We start from the raw sequence: 18,089 nt of genomic DNA, 5'->3' as shown, positions 1-18,089 counted from the left end.
CTTCTCAAAACAGGGCTAGCGTTTAACCTTAATTAAAGGCGGTGAAATGGCTCACATCATCATGGTATTCAAGGTGAAAACGTACATCAGGTACGAAAATGTTGTTTGAGAAGCCTGTTTAACATGAAAAGCCAGTTATTTTCAGATGAAGAATTGTATTCACGATCAAGAATCGCGACACATGCTATTTCCTCCATTCCGGCCGGCCTATAACTCCTTTTCATCTTATACGTGCGTATGAGGGGCAATATCAAGTACCGTTTGAACCCTTTCTGTCCCAGTCCATTATTTCAAGACTCCTTGGATCTCATACCTCTCGGCTGAACCGTAACCGATCTGACCTCCATGGCTGAGAGAAGTCCGGATGACTTACCAAATGTCAAAGATGGACTTCAGGCATCAGGAGACAAAAGGGTCAGGAAGAAAGCTTCTCGACCAAAAGCTCGAACAGGTTGCTTCACTTGTAGGTATGTTGTTACTGTTGCTAGCATTGTAGTCATTCTTTGGACAAAATGATAGAAAAGTACCATCAGTCAGTTTATTGGTTTGCAATTTACATGGCACCAATCATTTTTTCATGTATCGCTTTAAACTTGAGACCTTAATGGACAAGCTTTCCCAAGAAAAGTAATATTCCAAGCCAAGCAAGGAATCTGCTGATAACTGACACAGGGTCCGAAGAATCAAATGCGATGAGTCTAAGCCAGCTTGCAAGAGATGCCTCAAGTACGGGACGACTTGTGCTTACCCGCCTCCGGCCGGCCAGAAGGCATCCCATCAAGAACCTTTGAGCATTGCCCCTCTAAAGTCTCAGTCATCTACCTCGCCTCTTCCATCAATCCTCAAAACCCGTTACAAGAACGAGCGAGAGTATCGATGCTTCCAACTGTTTCGCGAAAGGACGATGTTAGACCTTGTTGGGTCCGATGACTCGAATGTGTGGAGCAAGACAGTTTTGCAAGCCTGCGAGCATGAAGACGCATTTCGGCACGCTGTCATAGCCATTGGTGGTCTTGATCGAGCCCTCGAGATCTCCCAGGCAAGTGGCAAGCAATGCCCTGTCGGCCGGACTAGTATCGACGACGAGTCCCTTGCCAATCATTACCATTTTGCACTTCAACAGTACGACGATTTCATAGTCCAAATGCGCCGACGACTGCCAGAAAGCTCTCACGATCTTAGAAGAGCTCTGATATCGTGTATGTTGGTCGTTTGCGTCGAACTTTATCAGGGCAATCAATGTGTGGCTCTGACCCATGCTTCAACTGGTTTGAACATGATTAAAAGTACCTTGGGGGAGCTTGGTACAATGGAGAACTCTTGGGGCATAGAAACAGATCTTATCCGAATGTTTTTACGGCTGGATCAAATATCTTTGGCTTCTGCTCTTCCATCTTTGACAAGGACCTATGTTAATATGGAGACACATTTCCACGGGATGGTTGACGATAATATTCCTGCGGAGTTCACGTCTTGCAAAGAAGCCCGCTCGTTCTGGATGGTCACTGTGAGACGTATATCCCGTGCAACCATCGTTCCGCGCACACAAAAGAGTCCAAATGATGAGCGTCTCTATCCAGACGCAAGCGTAGGCTACCTCCGGCAATGGTCTGGAGCCTTTCAACCACTGCTCAATGCTTCGAGAGAAGAAAGTGGGAAAACTTTCCGCTCGAAAGCAGCATTCCTTCAATTGAGGCACAACACTACGCTTCTCGCCTTGGTAGGATCACATTCTGATTCAGAGCTCGTTTACGACAATTTCGTATCTCTGTTTCAAGAGACCCTCTGTCTTGCTCGCGATGTCCTTGACGAGCCTCATGGGGGGTTGTCCGGACGGCGACCGATATTCACCTTCGATATCGGGGTTATTAGTTCACTATGGGCTGTTGCAACTAGATGCAGAGACAGTGACATGAGATGGACAGCGGTCTCGTTGCTGCTCCAACACCCGAGACGGGAAGGTGTGTGGGACAGTGCAATGATCGCAGCATTTGCGTCAGTATTGATTCGAATCGAGGAAACCGGCCTAGAGAATGGATCTATCCCCGAAAGCGCACGCATCCAAGGAGAGTCGTTCTCATTCGATCTGGTCCAAAAGAAGGGTCAACTCATTTACTCCCGTTTGCCTGAAGGATCGAAACTCGGATCAAAACGTGCCGTCGAGGCCGTGGATGTATCGTGGTAGATGTACATCGGATGTATCAGCCCAGTATCAAGAATTAAAGCCGGTACTCGACATAGACGCTTCTCTAGAATCCGATCAGACCTGCGCAGTTTCGTGGGACTTCAAAGCATCTTCCGAAAGGGCACTTAGCTGTCTTACTGAACCAACCCCCATCTCTGAGATTACGTCCACTCCCAATGATCAGCCCTAGTCGAAGAAAAGTGGAAGGCGGGCGTACAAGAAGTGCGTTGTGGGGTGAGCGCGACTCGGAGCTGGAAATTACCACGGCATGGCTTTAGTCACCTCGCTGGGTTATCTAGTCTTGTGAGAAGCAGATCGAGATCCCCAGCTTCTACAAGAGGAGATAATATCCTCACCGTTAAGTGGAATGGGTCTCATCTGAAGGATCAGTAATCGCGCATGTATCCCACGTGTCTACTAAAGATCTTGCGCCTTCCCGCAAAGCTTAAGTTACACAAAACGAATCAGTCCCGCTACATCCGTCGACGCACAACACCTTCTAGCCTTCGTGTGATCTCACATTCTGAACACCATTTGTCGTGCTTATGACAGATTAAACTTACCTGAATTGTCTCGAAAGATGTCACTGTTCTTCACAGCAGAGACATATCGGTCTCGGATCTCACTCATGAGAGATTTGCCATGAGAAAAACTGTGCGTCTCTACTCGAGACCAGAACGGGCATTAATTTGGATTGCTCCCAATGTCAGTATAAGATCAATCGAAATATGTACAGTCGCACCACTCAGCGAAAATCGGAATCATTGTGGTGGATTTCCATGCATTCGTCCTGAGATTTGATCAAGTGGTTTCCGAGACAGAATGTCAAAACTATTTGCATCAACGGTCTTGCAAATTTTGAACCTCTCGATCATCAATCGAAATCCTACCAATATGTCTTGTTTATTTTTCGTCTGCAGTCTCATTCAGCAAACGTCCTTTGAGACCGTCTTCGCTCCTGCCCACAGTCTTGGTTCAGCTGGCACATCATATCGAGAGTTGACCGCTTCCGTGGGACCAGAATCTGCCTGATGTGTAGCATTGGAGCATGACTCCGAGTTAGGAAAGATGTACTATTCTGCGTCCTCCTCGCTCGTCCCATCAATATCACGCCACACGTATTTAAAGATCCTGAAATCGCCAGAAGTGATCTTGTTTAGATTAATATTTAACAATCAGAAAATCCAAGAGCAAGAGAAAAGTATCATATGCAATCATGAGATCTGCAATTGCATTCGTCCTGGCGAACGCCATAGCCGCGAATGCGGCTACTGTAACTTTCAACTGTATGTCTACCGATCCTGCGAGGCTGCGTGACAGGAATTTGCTCGTTTCTGCTCATTCTTGCTCATGCCAACTCCTTGGCTTACATACTGACTTATCATAGGGAACGTTACTTGGGTCTGGGTAAGCTGCGATACTGGTTTAATAGTCTTGGAACCTCGCTGATGAACCTTTAGGCCAGCCCTGATGGATTCGGTCGACCAGTAGTCGGCATTAATGGACAATGGCCACCGCCTCCTATGATCGTGAACGTCAAAGACCAGGTCATTGTTCAATTGTACAATGGACTAGGCAACGAAAGTACATCACTTCATTTCCATGGCCAGAACCAAGGAAAGTCGCAGCAGATGGAAGGCGCTCCTCCAGTTTCTCAGTGCCCTCTCCCACCAGGAATGTCGATGACCTACAACTTCACGGCTGGTAACACTGGTACCCATTGGTACCACGCCCATTTTGGTGGCCAATATATGGGTAAGCTTCTTATGCATTGGACGTGATTTCTAGGCTGATGTCCCTACTTCCAGATGGTTTCCGAGGTCCTTTCATCGCTCTGGATACCACAGCACCATTTGCCAATGACTACGATGTTGATGTATGTTGGTCCATCCTAGCGAACTTCCATATCTGACAGTCCCAGTACACATTTCAAGTCTCCGACTGGTATCATGAACAAGTCCCTTATATGCTCAATTGGTATCAAACCGTTCCAAAGGCTACAGGCCAGGGAATGGAGCCTGTCCCTGACTCTACCTTGATCAACAATCAGCTGGACCCCAAATTCCCAATGGTACCCGGCAAGAGATACCTGTTTAGAATCATCAACACAAGTGGATTCGCTTCACATGTTATCAAGTTTGCTGGACACAACATGTAGGTTACTCGAACCAACCTCTTTTCTCAACCATACGACGACTATTGCGGACCAACTTCTGACTTGCGAGTCCCGTTCAAACCATTCACTGACTTATTAGGACTATTGTGGAGATGGATGGCGTAGCAACGGTGCCAACAGTCACCAAGAAGATTATGATTGCTGCTGCTCAGCGGTATTTTGTCATCGTCACTGCACTGTCTAATGCTACCAAGAACTATGGAGTTGTCTCTGCTATGATGCCAAATATGTTTGGTAACAATATCCAGCCCACGGACATTAACATGAACGTAAGTTGGGTAACCCATTACCCGAAGCCTCGCTGACAGGAACAGGCCACCGCGTACCTTGTTTACAATACCACTACGCCTTTGCCAGCCCAGCCATTACTCAAGAGCTACAAAGCGATCCATGAGTCTACCATTCCTACGTTCACAGAAACCCCGATCCTGGGTCCAGTCACGCAGGGTAAGTCTCGAGATCAGCGTTTTCCTCGATGGTGACTAATACGAGCAGTTGTGAACATCACTTTCGACTTCGCATTCATCAACGACCAGACCAGAGGTATGACCAAAACTTATTTTGTAGATCAAAGCTGTGCTGACGAAAATCTCGTAGGCAGAATTAATGGAAATACATTCGTTGCGCCTTTGGTTCCAACCATTTATACCACCCTATCTGCCCCAACAAATTACTCCATCAACTCTACAATCTATGGCCCATCAACTAACACAGTCGTCTTCAATAATCCTGTTGGTGTTGTTGAAATCAACGTTGTTAGCAACGACAATCGAGATCATCCCTTCCATATCCACGGCCACACTGCACAAATTGTTCATCAAGGCGACCCAGGAACGAGTGCCGTTCCTGACGTTTGGAACGGGTCTTACATCCAAACTCCAGCCACACGTGATGTTTTCATGGTCAACAAGTTCAGCTCCACAGTCATCCGATTCGTAAGCAAGAATCCAGGCATCTGGCTTTTCCATTGCCACATCGAATGGCACATTGAAGCCGGTCTAGGTCAGTCGAGCTCACCCCCCAAGCCTTAGATCTCGCTCCAGTGCTCTACTCTATACCTTCACTGTGCTTCTTTGCCCCGAGTCTTTGGGACATCTCAAAAGCAAGAGAGAACCAACGAGTTCCTTGTCTTGCAATCACCAAAATTCCGGGAGCAGATGCTAATTGATGGACGGTTATAGTGATGCAACTTGTGGAAGATCCAATTCAAATCCAAGCTCTGAACCTGACAGTTCCACAAAATATGTACAACGCTTGCCAATCGCAAGGCATCCCCATTACTGGAAATGCTGGCGGAAACAGTGTCAACTGGTTCGACTTGTCAAAGGCGCCGAGTAAGCCTGCTGCGAGTCCATGGGGGTAAGTTTCTGTTTACCAATGCTTGAGTAAGATGTACTGATCTTTGACAGTGCGTACGTTGGTATTCCACCAGCGCTGAAGGTACCATACTCGCCTCTTGTCTAAACGGCTCGAGTGAAGCAGCGGAGAAATGTTCGGGGTGTTTTGTATTTACCTATTGCGAGTATCGAAACGATTTGACGGCTGTGTCGATTGATGACTAGATGAGATCGATTGCTTTTGTGTTGCACGAACGTTATGAGACGACGGTATGAGATGTTCTTGTTTTGTGCTTTTTGCTAGCTTGATTTTGCATGATTGATTGATGAAAAAGGTTATTGCTTGATATTTGCTATAGATTACTAGTAGTAAATGGCAGAAATATATTCAAATGTACGTCATGAAATGGTAGTGCGGTTGATCAATCGCTGGCGCAGCTGTTCAACCTTGGCGGGATCAACAGCAGAGAATGTAGAATGTTCACAGCACATCTGGATCAATCTGCACACTACCTCCATTGGATTGCAACTACCGCAAGTATCATACCGGATCAGCTATGGGTTCCTGTCAGCCGACCTCGAAGTTCCTGTTGAAAAGTGGGGGACTGAGGTGAGGCGATGGACAGGAGGGCGCACGCCATTCCAAAGGTATTGTTTGAAGCACCAGCAACTTCCCCACACATGCAGCTTTTGTAACGCCAACGCCTGCTGAAATCAGGAGCAGAATCTTATCTTGCATTCTTTATCTCAGATGGCGAAATTGTCTAGGTATTTGGTGTCACAGATTAGACCTGAAGTTAACGGGTTGTCGCATATGCGATCGCCATCATGCAGCATGCTAGTACAGTATATGATAAGCACTTCTCTATTTATCCATGGGTATTCCCAGCTTCGTGTCTGTCCCATCTGATATCTCTTTTGATCCGAGCACCCAAACCCAGAATATGGCCCGTTCCGCTTTGGTTCGGCTGCGCTCCTTTCTCTGGGGAAACGACCCCAAAGACGCCCCACTTCTTGTCAAGCTTGACTTCACTATCTTGCCCTATTTCTCCCTGATCTGGTTCCTCTTCGGATTGAGTAGGTCCAGCTATGGATCGGCATACATTAGTGGGATGAAAGAAGCCCTTGATTTCAAGGGCAAAGACTACAACTACTTGAACACCACTTATTTAGTCGTGTATACAGTCTGTCAGATGCCTGGAACTTCACTTCTGACTATTGCACCGCCAAAATATGTTTTCGTGGCAGCAAACGTCACGTGGAGTGTCTTGACTTTGATTACATTCAAGATGAATCATGTATATCAGATAATTGTCTTGAATGCTTTTGAAGGCGGGTTTTCTGCTATCGCTTAGTAAATCATTCCGCTCCACCTTATTGCCCAGTATTGATAATTGTTAGTGTCGGAGCTCATTTCATCTATGGATCCTGGTAGTACGTCAAGATGCGCCCTCAAAACAGCATTATCTCACGCGCCGAGCTTGAGTGCTTGAATTCTCGACTGCTCGAGTCTCTTTGGACACTTCTCGGAACTCGATACTGACTTGTCAATAGTAGAAAGTCCGAGCTCGGGACTAGGGCCGCCGTCTTTGTATGCTTCGGCCATCTGGGAAGTATGGCAGGTGGCTGGATTCAAGCTGGCTTGTTGGAGTCATTAGCTGGGAAAGACGGTCTACCAGCGTGGCGCTGGATCTTTATCATTGTATCAATTATTACAATACCGACAGCTATCTTTGGTAAGGTCCAACATGCAGATAGTGAAATTGGCTAATTCAAGTCTTCAGGTTGGTTCTTCATTCCAGATCTTCCGTCGCACCGAAATGCTTGGTATCTTACTGCTGAAGAGAAGGAGCATGCCGCAACGAGACTTGGACAGCCAAGGAAAGTCCTTTGGAACCGAACTGTTTTCAAACGGGTGCTTCTTAGCTGGCAATTCTGGCTTCTCCCGACAATTTTTATGTGTAAGTTTGATTGAACATTTTCCAATTCATACCAGCTGAACTCTAGCAGTGTATTCACTTGCAATTCAGATGGAGCTTAACAATGTGTTCCAATTATGGATGGCATCTCGTGGCTACACCATAGTGCAACAAAATAATTACCCCACTGGTCTTTACGGCGTCGCCATTGTCGGAACAATATTCTATTCTGTCATTTCTGACAAGATCCAGTCTCGGTGGCAGTTTTCTCTAGCCATCGGAATAACTTTCATTATTGGGAGTGCTATCTTAATAGCCAATCCTCATGCAGATACAGGTCACTTCTTCGCTTTCTATCTTTTAGGATCAACATATGCACCACAAGCTTTGTGGTACTCCTGGATGGCGGATGTCACTGCGCACGACTTTCAACTGAGAGCTATAACGACTGGTTTCATGAATTCTTTTGACTTCGGCTTCTCGACTTGGTGGCCACTCATCTTTTATCCCGTGACCGATGCACCTAACTATAGAAAGGGTTATATTGCGAGTCTTGTCACTGGATCGTTGATCTTACCTTTGGTTCTCTTAATTGCGTACTTGGAAAAGAAGGGTATCCAGAATGGGACGTTGGAACGGAAGTTTGAGGCAGAAGAAGCCGAGTCTTTTGAGAATGAGGCAAGTAATGTGGAGCAACATTTGCCGGAGAAAGTATGAGAGTGAAATTCAACACGTGAACGCGATTCCTGCGCCTCGTGCGAGTATTATCGAGGTTGGTCTCACTTTGGAAATTGTTGGATCTGCCGAGAACATGAAGAGGAATGATCTAACATCATGAGGAAGTTTGAAGAGTATTCTGTTTAAATGGGTGACAATGAAGCAGTCATTCGATTGTCTAGCATGGAATAGCGAGACCATTAGCAGTACCGAGCACCAGATTTCATGCATGCTTCGCAATCTCAATCACAACCTTCTTCGCCGAAACTCCTTTTCTCAGAATGTTGATCCCGTCTTGGACCTTCTCCAGCCCACCTTCAATTATAAGTGGATCAGGCTTTGTTTGAAAGCTTCCAGCTGCCAATGCTTGAGGAATGTATTTGCCCCAAATAGCACGTCCGAGATCGAGATCAACAAGCCCTGGATCAAGTCCATTGACTGAGAAATATATGAGCAGTTGCGAGAATTCCGGGCTTTTGGGACATACCGAAAATTGTCTCGACGTTATCATACCTAGTTGGTAGTGGCTTGTGAACGACAGGCAGTTTACCACCACCAATTTTGTTTATGATCTCTGCACTAGCCTTTTGCGAACTCTCGGTACTTATGACATCTAGGGCTACATCACCCTTCTTGAGGACTTTCAAAATCTTCTCAACAACGTCGGGATCTTTATGGTCGAAGCAATATGCGGCTCCCAAACTCTTCGCGTACGCATGGTTTTGTGGACTAGTCGTGGTAGCCACAGTCAGTCCGGCCGCCACTGCCAACCTATCACAAGATTCAGGTCAGCACCAGCCAGAATAAATGGAGTGTATGGGATTTCACGCACTGAATTGCTGTTGAGCCAACGGAAGAACTGCCGCCCCATATCAAAATAGCCTGTCCTGTTGGCTCTGGGTGTAGTGACGGAAGAGGCAGTTTCAAAGCCTTGAAAAGCCCAGTAGATGCCGTCGAGATTGAAAGTGGCAGAACAGCAGCACTTGACAATGGAACCGAGTCAGGTAGTTCAGCGACTAGGATCTCAAGGCATGTAGAGTAGAGTTGAAAGCCAGCGTTGGTCTTCTTCTGGGTCAGGATGCTGTCACAGTGCCCTATCACTCGTTGGCCAATTTTGAATCGTGTTACTCCGGAGCCCAATTGGACGACTGTCCCAGCAATGTCGGTCCCGAGAATGACAGGATATGTTAGTTTGAAGTAGGGGGAGTCTTGCATCTTCCAGTCCGTGGGATTCACGGCTGCATAGGCCACTTTGATCACAACTTCATTTTCGGCAGGATTGGGCTTGGGTCCTGGTGCGACTTCCATGTTTGGAGCCTTTTCGTATAGAAGCCATGCGGCCATGTTATTCTTAATGGGATCCATTTTCTGGTCTGTAGAAATGCAGATGGTTTAGTGATTGAGAGAAGTTCACGAAGAATGTGATCGACTTCTTATACTTTTCCCTTTCCCCACCATGTCTGTATTAAGAATACGAGCATTTTGTCGATTCATGGAACTCCGTGTTGTGGCACCATAAGTAGGTTTTTGCGAGTAGGACGTTAGTGGCCGGACCGACCTTCGTCCCTCGATTTGTAATATTTGTGAGTGGATAGTATTTTTCAAGTGTAGTTTATGGATCCGACCACGCCTCTAGCACGCAAGGTTAAGTCATAGCTACATGTCTAGGTAGATAGGGGATGAGGAGGATCACGTGTGCCAGTTAATAAGCGAGACTTACGGAATTCCGTGGTTGCCTTCCAATGTTTCATGCTTGCTTACAACAGCGTGTAGAATTCCATACCACCAAACTTTTCCGCTCTTTAATTGTATGGTGATTATCTACACCCGAAGAGACTCATCATGGGGTCTTCGGACGAAGCACAGCCGCTATTAAAGTGCAATACTTGTGGCAAGAATTTTGACAACCGTAGGATGCCGACCCCCATTCGCCACACTTTCATGTAGCGCAATCCCTGCTGATCTAATCGTCTAGGTAAATCTCATCTTCGTCATAAATCCTATTGCAAGAAAGCAATTACTCGGGTTACGACACGGAAGAAGTCTTGTACAGCATGCACGAAAGCCAGAACACGATGTGCACGTGATACGACTCTTCCAAAATGTTCCCGTTGCACTGCCAAGGACCTCACATGTGACTACGAACAGGATCCGCATGGCGGTCTTGTGGCACTCATACCTGTAGAGCTCTCTGCGTCGTCACATTCACCTTCAGACAGCAATGTGCGACCTCTCATTGATGAACAACCCGGTCTCCCCACGGACTTGTTGAGGATCGAGACTATGAGCACTTCAGAGTTTGAAAATATCATTCCCAGAGTTCCAACAGCATTTTCGGCTCGAGAAATTGAGCACAACCAGCTCTCTCTCAACAGAAGATATGTGCTATGCACATTAAAATCTTACCCATATATGCTACTTCCGGGCCGGAACCTACCTCCATTCATACACCCATACCATGCCTACGGCCTCAAAGATTCGGACAACAACTCTCAAGTTCGCAAGTATACTCAACCACCTATTCAGAATTGCGCTATGATAATACGATGGCATTCTGCCGACGACAAAAACAATACTGTTTACATCTGGAAGACTATTAGTCTGGAACTGGAAAAGTTTTCAAAAGAGGTTGGCACTTTCACTTGACGGAGGAAGATGGTAGCTCATTCGATCACAGTGCCCTGAAAATAGCGACGAGAATGCGGTAGCAGCTCTTCAAGCCATCACAATCTACTTCCTTCTCCGCATCTCGGAAGATATGGATGAGGCCGCCGTCTATGACATGTTACTCATCCATACAATGGTGGTAAGACAATTTCTATTATCAAATCCGAAAACTGATTGATTTATCGAACAGAAAGTTGCTACCAAAGTGAAAGATCGAATTAAAAGTAACAATATTCGCGCAGACAGGTGGGAACATTGGATGTTGACCGAGTCAATCCAACGGTGAGGATAGTACCAGTAGAACTATTAATATAGCAGCTGATAATCATACACAGAACAATAACGGTCATCCTCCTGCTTGATATGCTTTTCGAAATTTCCCCCTTCTTTCCAGCCCGTGAATGCGATGGGACATTGCTAGCAGACATAGCTTTACCATGCAGCAAAGGCTTATGGACAGCATCTACAGAAGTTGAATGGGAAATAGCGCATTCAGCCGAAGATAAGCAGACCTCGAAAACGCTCACCTATGCCGACTTGATGAACTTCCAGCACCAAGAAGAGGGAAGTCTTGACTTCTGGCTGTCATACATAGACAATTTCGGAACTCTGCTTATGGCTGCTGCCAGCCTTCAACCTCCAAATAATTTTTTATGATTTCCAAGCTCAGAAAATATGAAGACCAAGCGTGGCGTTATTCGACCCTCACCCAAGATCCTCGAGCCATCGCCAAGAGTTGCTTCATTCACGCGATGACCGCCCCGCAATGCTCAGACTTTTCACCCCATCTCAGGTGGAACACGTAGCTATTCCGCCTAAACTACGGCACGGTAGGTTTTGATGCAGCTTATACTTCTTCTGTACATTTACTTTCACCAAAAAAATCATCCAAAGAAGAATTTCATGCAACACGCCGATCGACGTCTACAGTCTCGGTAGCGCTGTCAGACGGCCAACAATTCGCTGGCTAGCCGCCATTGCAACGTTAAATGTGCGGAGCCTCAACAATCCATCGTCGCAATATTCTTCCATTGACAGACACTACTCAGAAAAACATAGCTAGCGATATATATACATCTGAGCTAGTCATTAAATTTGTTTGTACCTAGGAGTCGAACTGAGAAGCCATGTCGTCTCAAATCGAAGAGCTCATTCCCCTCACTGTGGCAAAGGTATGGCTGATATGGGTGTGCGGCTGAGCGCCTTCTTCACACTCCATTTCCTGCATACCGGACTGACAAGTTCACGCTCAGGGAAGCACTATGCGTACTTTCATTGATCACGTAGGTTCAACCTTACCATGCTTGAAAGATTTGATATCGGAATGTAAACAATGTGGAGCTGAATATTTTTAGAGCAAGCCCGACGAATCGCCTGAGCATAATTGGGTCGAAGTCGTTTACGACGGGAAGGAAGACTCAGAAGTCTTCGCCATCCCAAACCATTGGCACAAGGTACGCCTCTTATCTTGCGTGATTCTTTTCTTCTATTGTTCAGTGATGGCTAATGTAATGCAGTACCACGATGAGATAATGGAGGTTTTGGAAGGACGAATGATTTTCTACCTCGATGGAAAAGAACTTGTGACTTCTGCTGGCGACCCACCTCTCTTTATTGCACGCGGGCATATCCATGGCTTTACCGCCAGTAAGTACCCAACCACTCGCTGGAGTACATTGGCCCCCAAAACTCGGCCGAGTAGACGGGATGTATATTCCCGAGACATTATTCCTTGCGAAATACATGCAATGTGCTGACAAGCCGAACCGTAGTCAAAGGTGAGCGTGTAAGATTCACGGAGCGAACACAACCGGCGGGAACCTTCAAGGCTACGTTCTTCCAAGATTTGTTGCAGCTGCAACGCTTGCCAGGGTTCCTCCTGATCATGCGGGTTTTCTATGATGGAGACACTTATCCTTCTCTGCCTGGAGGATTCAAAACACTGGATTACATAGTGAGTTTCTCTTCCCAAAATTCTAGTGAGTATGGCTAAAGCGTACAGTTTATCACACTGGTGGGACTCATTGCCAAACCTTTCGTTCCGGCAACGCCAGCTACGCTGAAGCGGATTGATTAGTGATGAAGATGATTGAATTTTTTGGTGAGCTTTGAACAGCGAAGGGGGAATTGAGAGCGCGAGTCAACACAAAGCTTCTTTTCAAAACATCAGATTTTCCTTCATGGCAAGTGTGTCCAGAGTGATCTCAAGAACTTACAGAGCAGTAAGAGGCACGAGCCACTTAGATCAGTAATCTGCAGCGGCCGACAAGGAGGAAAAATACCTAGATAAGTGACGATCCGAAAGTAGGCACTGCTCGTACTCATTGATGCGTTCTCTACTGGAGTTTTGAATCGCGATTCCTGCAGACTCGCGAGTAGGCCACTGCTCACAGAGAGAGCAATCTTGACTCTGCTCACTCTCAGGGCTGCAACCTAACTGTGGGGCGAGAGCTTACGGATCGCTACCATGAATCTACTGTCCACTCAAACATCTAGTCATAAGTATCTGAGCTGTGCCTTTGACATTCCCGAAGTATGCAGAGATATACAACAATCTCGGACCTAGCAATGCACATGACTGGGGAATCTATAGCAGTAATATACGCTGAAGAAATCAGCATTCGACAAAGCCTCAACCTATCAAGGATTCACGATAGGGTTTTCCAAAGAGCGGGTACCGACAGATGATAGGCAACCTCAAGTGGCACAAGAGGGGAAGCGAATGCACTAGACCACGAAGAGTTAATGCTCAGCTCGATTCCGCATGTTCCGCACTTGACCCCGCCATCTTCCTCGGCCAGCGAATTGTCCTACCCTACAGTACGGGTAAACGAAATTGGGACCAGAGATAGAAGTATTTTGTTTCTCAGTCATTGAAAGTGGGTTCTACTTGTCGAGTCTGTTCTTGGTAATCAATAAAATTAAAATTTGCTGCATCTCACACCCATACTTCTCCTGATCACATCTAATTTCAAAATCAACAATAGAGTACTTCCATACTTTCCAGAATTCGAATCAACACCGAAGATCCTGAAAGCATGGCTCCAGCTCGTGTAGTCACAATCTCATCAGGACCAGATCCCGACGCCATTATCCCCGCCAGCGATGCACACCACGAAAACGAATGGTACAACCAAGATTTCACCGGATACCGCATAACAGAGCAACCACTGCACACCAAACGGCGTCTCCGAATGATATGCGTCGGTGCTGGCGCCGCCGGACTCCAGCTCGCTTACAAAACCGAACGACTCCTTGAAAACGTCGAGCTTCAGATTTATGAGAAAAATCACGATATCGGGGGAACCTGGTTGGAGAATCGGTATCCGGGGTGTACGTGTGATATCCCGAGTCATAGCTATCAGTTTACTTGGGAGAAGAATCCGGGGTGGAGTCATTATTATTCTTCGGCTGAGGAGATTTGGAGGTATTTTAAACATGTCTCGACGAAGTACGATTTGGAGAAGTATATCAGGTTCAATAGCAAGGTCAAGTCAGCTACTTGGGATGAGGATGCAGGAGTTTGGCGACTCGTCGTCGTTGCGAAAGATGGGAAAGAGTTTGAGGATCAATGTGAAATTCTGGTCAACGGATCTGGCATCCTAAAGTATGTTGGTGATATTTTACATACCGATAAATGCTTATTAAGTGAATTTTAGCTCCTTCAAATATCCTAATATACCTGGTATTGGCGAATATAAGGGAAAGCTGATGCATAGCGCAGCATGGGACAAGGAATATGACTTGACTGGCAAGACCGTGGCGATAATTGGGGGAGGATCAAGTGCTGTTCAGATTGTGCCAAACATTCAACCAGGTAACTAAACATCAATTGAGCGGTTCGAAACACTCTCACACTAGCAGTGGTTGGCAAATTGATACCATTCTTGCGATCTTCGGTGTGGATTACGACAGGATTTGGAGCAAAGTATGCAGGACCTGGAGGAACTAACTTCAAATGTGTGTGGTGGATATTTAATATCTGGTAACCTACGATGCTGACCAGTACAGACACGGATGAGCAAATCAAAGATTTCAAGACAGATCCTGCTGCCCTCGCGAAGTACGACCGTGAAGTTGAAGGAGAACTCAACAAGCGTTTCACATTGGTAATAAAATTTCCAGAATACATCAAACTATAATCTAATCATACGCAGATGCATAGGACAAGTAAAGACCAAAAAGTATCACGCGACTTGGTAGCTGAGATAATGAAGGAGCAACTCGATGACGATCCGGTGCTCACAAAGAAAATAATTCCATCTTTCGATCTCGGGTGCCGAAGGATGACACCTGGCTCAGGTTATTTACAGTCTCTGACAAAGGGGAATGTAGAAGTAGTCACGGAGTCCGTCGTGAAGTTCACCAAGAATGGAGTAGTCGACGAGTCAGGAAAAGAGCATTTCGCAGATGTGGTAATTTGCGCGACTGGCTTTGACGTCTCTTTTACCCCGCACTTCGAGGTCACTGGCAGAAGAGGCGCCAATATGAAGGAACAATTCGGAGAGCTTCCAAAAGCGTATTTGAGTATCACTGCTCCTAACTTTCCAAACATGTTCTGTAAGTAGAGAGACTCGCTTAAGTTCGCTACCCCTGACTCAACTGACCCCACATCAGTATTCATCGGACCCAACGGACCAGCAAGCCACAGCTCCCTGCTTCCAATACTGGAATGGCACACCCGATACCTATTCCAAATGATCGAGAAGATGCAGACGGAGAATATAAAAGCATTTGAGCCCAAACAGGCCGCGGTCGAGGAATTTTACCAGCATACGCACGAGCTGATGAAACGTCTTGTTTGGTCGTCGGCTTGCAGGTCTTGGTTTAAGCAGGGGAAGATACATGGGCCTGTTACGGCTATTTATCCGGGGAGTCGTCTGCATTATTTTGAGATGTTGAAGAATGTGAGGTATGAGGATTATGAGATCACGTATCGGTCGAAGAATAGGTTCCAGTTTATGGGGAATGGGTATACACAGTGCGAGTTGAGTGTCGATGGCGATCCGGTTTGGTATTTTGATGATCCGTTTGTTCGAGTATGAATATGAATCATGTTCATTAAATGACCTAAGCGGTCTCTAGTAGGATCGTGCCAAGTGTCTTGAATGGTTTTGCTTTTCCACAAGTTAAAGACTGGCTCAGAAGATACCAAACAGTCTTGTGATAGCATATGAATCACGGTCTTTGAATTCAGAATTCTTTTATTGTGATTTTAGTGTCTTTGTCAATAAATCAACCGTAGAGATATAACCGTCAAAATCAATTCCACCCAAATCGCTCTGATTATCAGGACATAAACTGTCTCAAAACCGCTTCAAAACCGCTTGCAAACCGCTCAAACCACCAACCTGCTTAAAACCACTCAAAACTTGACTTTTTGCGACGTGCAACAGAAATAAAATATGGTCACGTGGGAGAGTAGAGTTGAAGATCAAGTCACACCTACAAGATGAAACATGCATTTATGAAAATTAGATAACTCTAATCATGACGTGTATTGGCAGCACGAACATTAAAATGCACGTCTCATATCTCTTCACGAGGTTCTGATTAGCTCGCGGCATGACACCGGCTTTTAATTCCTCCGTTCCGGAGGCTTGACATCAATCGACGTGGCGTTCTTTCCTGATTCGTTACAGTCCTTCCACATGTCAAAATCAGGCAGCTCATTAACAACGACTTCATTGGACCTTGAATTAAACCTGCTTGCGCCTCTGTTGCGTCAGCTTCAGCCTCGCCGCGCATCACTCTCATCAGACAATTGTTAGAGCGAAGCTCATAATAAGCTTAACTCCATAACATATCGTAAGTTGCAACTCCTTTCCATCGACTCCGCTCATATCATCTATGAAGCTTCGGAAACCAGCCCCATCAACAGCCTCCGCCAAAATGACGCTGATTCCAGCCGATACCAAGGACGAGAAACGACCGTTGGAGAATGCATACGCTGCACCACCTCGCGCAACGACAAACCCGTTCCCAAACCCAATTATCCAGAACCAAACATACTCAGAATCAGACTTCGATGAACATCCTCCTCCTTACACGCCCACAGACTCGCTCTCCTCATCAACACGTGATTTGCCTCCTATCAGAAATCCCGAACCATTCACGGGTTTCACGACTACTCCTGCACAGAAGATTCCAGAGTCCAATGCTATCAATGCGCATACGGCTGTGAACATCACTGGGCCGTTGCACATCCTTGGAGCTGTGAAATCGAGCTCTAATGTTACGTTGGCGAAGAACATCCTCGTTGACGAAAAGGTGTCGTCTTCGTCGTGGATTTTGCTAGAGAAGGATGTTGAAGTTAGAGGGAAGGTGGATAGTAGTGGGAAGATTACTTTACGAGATAGGGTCAAGGTTGGTGGGAAGGTTGATGCTAGTGGTTCTATCATGTGAGTGTCCTTGCCGTGGCCAGACTTTCTGTTGTTGACTTTGCAGTATCCAAAACGGCGTCCGTGTTGGCGAGAAGGTTGATGCGAGTGGAAGTATCAATATTGATGGAGGAGAGCAGGGTGTTTCGATTGCGGGCAAGGTCTCTGCTAGCGGGCGTGTGGATATCACGGGTTGGGTCGAAATCGGAGGTGATGTGCAGGCCAGTGGACCTGTTAAGATTCGGAACTATGGTACCCAAGGCGTGAAGATCGGAGGCAAGATCTCTTGCAGCGGTGGATGCACGATTGAAGGAGATATGACTACCGAGTAAGTCTTGCTGATCCGAATGATATATATGAAGTGCTGACAGAAATAGGAATCTCGACATGTGTGCTACACTAAAGTTGAATGGTCGATTACATGTTCGAGGCGACTTCGAAGCAAAGGGATCGGTCAAGATGAAGAAGGGTAGTCAGCTGATCGTCGACGGCAAGCGGACTATACATGGAAGCATAGTCGAGGTTAATAATCTATGAGTAAAAGTGCTTGGAGTTCGTAGAGGTGCAGATACAATGATATTGTCTCAGCGAGCCACGCTTGCGGGCGTTTTTGCTGTGTCACGTGTTTCATATCCTTATGACCCTTGAAAGTTCTATTTCTTCCAGGTACTTTTACTTTTAAGCGTTAATTGAGCTATTTATTCTTTT

General features: G+C 46.2%; 8 protein-coding genes across 8 annotated transcripts; 7 read left to right on the top strand and 1 right to left on the bottom strand.

Annotated features, from left to right (window-relative positions):
- Window positions 1–63: 63 nt before the first annotated feature.
- On the top strand, window positions 64–2,506 carry LY89DRAFT_141829 (uncharacterized protein). Its single transcript, XM_018205319.1, has 2 exons — window positions 64–467; window positions 682–2,506. The coding sequence occupies exons 1-2, from the start codon at window positions 346–348 to the stop codon at window positions 2,183–2,185; spliced, it is 1,626 nt and encodes a 541-aa protein (XP_018068875.1). The 5' UTR covers window positions 64–345; the 3' UTR covers window positions 2,186–2,506.
- Window positions 2,507–3,309: 803 nt separating this feature from the next.
- Window positions 3,310–5,948, top strand: LY89DRAFT_141703 (iron transport multicopper oxidase FET3). Its single transcript, XM_018205318.1, has 11 exons — window positions 3,310–3,471; window positions 3,573–3,592; window positions 3,646–3,940; window positions 3,994–4,061; window positions 4,107–4,339; window positions 4,441–4,630; window positions 4,676–4,808; window positions 4,857–4,904; window positions 4,959–5,363; window positions 5,543–5,720; window positions 5,771–5,948. Exons 1-11 carry the CDS (start codon window positions 3,402–3,404, stop codon window positions 5,823–5,825), a joined length of 1,695 nt encoding a protein of 564 aa, XP_018068874.1. The 5' UTR covers window positions 3,310–3,401; the 3' UTR covers window positions 5,826–5,948.
- Window positions 5,949–6,642: 694 nt separating this feature from the next.
- LY89DRAFT_784449 (putative pantothenate transporter) lies at window positions 6,643–8,334 on the top strand (the record flags this gene model as incomplete). The annotated part of the gene is made up of 5 exons (XM_018222790.1): window positions 6,643–7,052; window positions 7,100–7,132; window positions 7,253–7,434; window positions 7,483–7,659; window positions 7,709–8,334. 5 exons carry the CDS (start codon window positions 6,643–6,645, stop codon window positions 8,332–8,334), a joined length of 1,428 nt encoding a protein of 475 aa, XP_018068873.1.
- On the bottom strand, window positions 8,088–9,960 carry LY89DRAFT_686977 (putative quinone oxidoreductase). The gene is made up of 4 exons (XM_018215404.1): window positions 9,167–9,960; window positions 8,822–9,105; window positions 8,195–8,772; window positions 8,088–8,144 (listed from the first exon to the last, which is right to left on the bottom strand). The coding sequence occupies exons 1-3, from the start codon at window positions 9,697–9,699 to the stop codon at window positions 8,558–8,560; spliced, it is 1,032 nt and encodes a 343-aa protein (XP_018068872.1). The 5' UTR covers window positions 9,700–9,960; the 3' UTR covers window positions 8,088–8,144; window positions 8,195–8,557.
- A 216-nt stretch (window positions 9,961–10,176) lies between these two features.
- On the top strand, window positions 10,177–11,658 carry LY89DRAFT_736549 (uncharacterized protein; the record flags this gene model as incomplete). Its single annotated transcript, XM_018220138.1, has 5 exons — window positions 10,177–10,243; window positions 10,310–10,962; window positions 11,012–11,140; window positions 11,192–11,283; window positions 11,337–11,658. 5 exons carry the CDS (start codon window positions 10,177–10,179, stop codon window positions 11,656–11,658), a joined length of 1,263 nt encoding a protein of 420 aa, XP_018068871.1.
- Window positions 11,659–12,128: 470 nt separating this feature from the next.
- LY89DRAFT_736548 (uncharacterized protein) lies at window positions 12,129–13,078 on the top strand (the record flags this gene model as incomplete). Its single annotated transcript, XM_018220137.1, has 6 exons — window positions 12,129–12,173; window positions 12,255–12,284; window positions 12,357–12,455; window positions 12,519–12,648; window positions 12,774–12,955; window positions 13,004–13,078. 6 exons carry the CDS (start codon window positions 12,129–12,131, stop codon window positions 13,076–13,078), a joined length of 561 nt encoding a protein of 186 aa, XP_018068870.1.
- Window positions 13,079–13,589: 511 nt separating this feature from the next.
- On the top strand, window positions 13,590–16,076 carry LY89DRAFT_686974 (cyclohexanone monooxygenase). Its single transcript, XM_018215403.1, has 7 exons — window positions 13,590–13,880; window positions 13,989–14,608; window positions 14,661–14,818; window positions 14,866–14,961; window positions 15,013–15,110; window positions 15,159–15,561; window positions 15,619–16,076. Exons 2-7 carry the CDS (start codon window positions 14,040–14,042, stop codon window positions 16,044–16,046), a joined length of 1,752 nt encoding a protein of 583 aa, XP_018068869.1. The 5' UTR covers window positions 13,590–13,880; window positions 13,989–14,039; the 3' UTR covers window positions 16,047–16,076.
- A 575-nt stretch (window positions 16,077–16,651) lies between these two features.
- On the top strand, window positions 16,652–18,054 carry LY89DRAFT_686970 (uncharacterized protein). The gene is made up of 4 exons (XM_018215402.1): window positions 16,652–16,809; window positions 16,858–17,402; window positions 17,449–17,709; window positions 17,759–18,054. Exons 2-4 carry the CDS (start codon window positions 16,894–16,896, stop codon window positions 17,916–17,918), a joined length of 930 nt encoding a protein of 309 aa, XP_018068868.1. The 5' UTR covers window positions 16,652–16,809; window positions 16,858–16,893; the 3' UTR covers window positions 17,919–18,054.
- Window positions 18,055–18,089: the final 35 nt, after the last annotated feature.

Source organism: Mollisia scopiformis (assembly GCF_001500285.1).
Source record: "Mollisia scopiformis unplaced genomic scaffold LY89scaffold_17, whole genome shotgun sequence".
NCBI lineage: Eukaryota > Fungi > Ascomycota > Leotiomycetes > Helotiales > Mollisiaceae > Mollisia > Mollisia scopiformis.
Note: the sequence above shows the minus strand (reverse complement) of the source record. Positions and strands in the feature narration are given on the sequence as shown.

Excerpts from the sequence above, each read along its gene's own strand:
- LY89DRAFT_141829 (XM_018205319.1), top strand. The coding sequence starts at position 346 with ATGGCTGAGAGAAGTCCGGATGACTTACCAAATGTCAAAGATGGACTT. Across the intron at positions 468-681 it reads ACAGGTTGCTTCACTTGTAG|AATCAAATGCGATGAGTCTA; the intron begins GTATGTTGTTAC and ends CAGGGTCCGAAG.
- LY89DRAFT_141703 (XM_018205318.1), top strand. The coding sequence starts at position 3,402 with ATGAGATCTGCAATTGCATTCGTCCTGGCGAACGCCATAGCCGCGAAT. Across the intron at positions 3,593-3,645 it reads GGAACGTTACTTGGGTCTGG|GCCAGCCCTGATGGATTCGG; the intron begins GTAAGCTGCGAT and ends ATGAACCTTTAG. Across the intron at positions 5,721-5,770 it reads CCTGCTGCGAGTCCATGGGG|TGCGTACGTTGGTATTCCAC; the intron begins GTAAGTTTCTGT and ends GATCTTTGACAG.
- LY89DRAFT_686977 (XM_018215404.1), bottom strand. The coding sequence starts at position 9,699 with ATGGATCCCATTAAGAATAACATGGCCGCATGGCTTCTATACGAAAAG. Across the intron at positions 9,106-9,166 it reads GTTGGCTCAACAGCAATTCA|GTTGGCAGTGGCGGCCGGAC; the intron begins GTGCGTGAAATC and ends ATCTTGTGATAG. Across the intron at positions 8,773-8,821 it reads TAACGTCGAGACAATTTTCG|TCAATGGACTTGATCCAGGG; the intron begins GTATGTCCCAAA and ends TATATTTCTCAG.
- LY89DRAFT_686974 (XM_018215403.1), top strand. The coding sequence starts at position 14,040 with ATGGCTCCAGCTCGTGTAGTCACAATCTCATCAGGACCAGATCCCGAC. Across the intron at positions 14,609-14,660 it reads AACGGATCTGGCATCCTAAA|CTCCTTCAAATATCCTAATA; the intron begins GTATGTTGGTGA and ends AGTGAATTTTAG. Across the intron at positions 14,962-15,012 it reads TGGAGGAACTAACTTCAAAT|ACACGGATGAGCAAATCAAA; the intron begins GTGTGTGGTGGA and ends TGACCAGTACAG.
- LY89DRAFT_686970 (XM_018215402.1), top strand. The coding sequence starts at position 16,894 with ATGACGCTGATTCCAGCCGATACCAAGGACGAGAAACGACCGTTGGAG. Across the intron at positions 17,403-17,448 it reads GATGCTAGTGGTTCTATCAT|TATCCAAAACGGCGTCCGTG; the intron begins GTGAGTGTCCTT and ends TTGACTTTGCAG. Across the intron at positions 17,710-17,758 it reads GAAGGAGATATGACTACCGA|GAATCTCGACATGTGTGCTA; the intron begins GTAAGTCTTGCT and ends TGACAGAAATAG.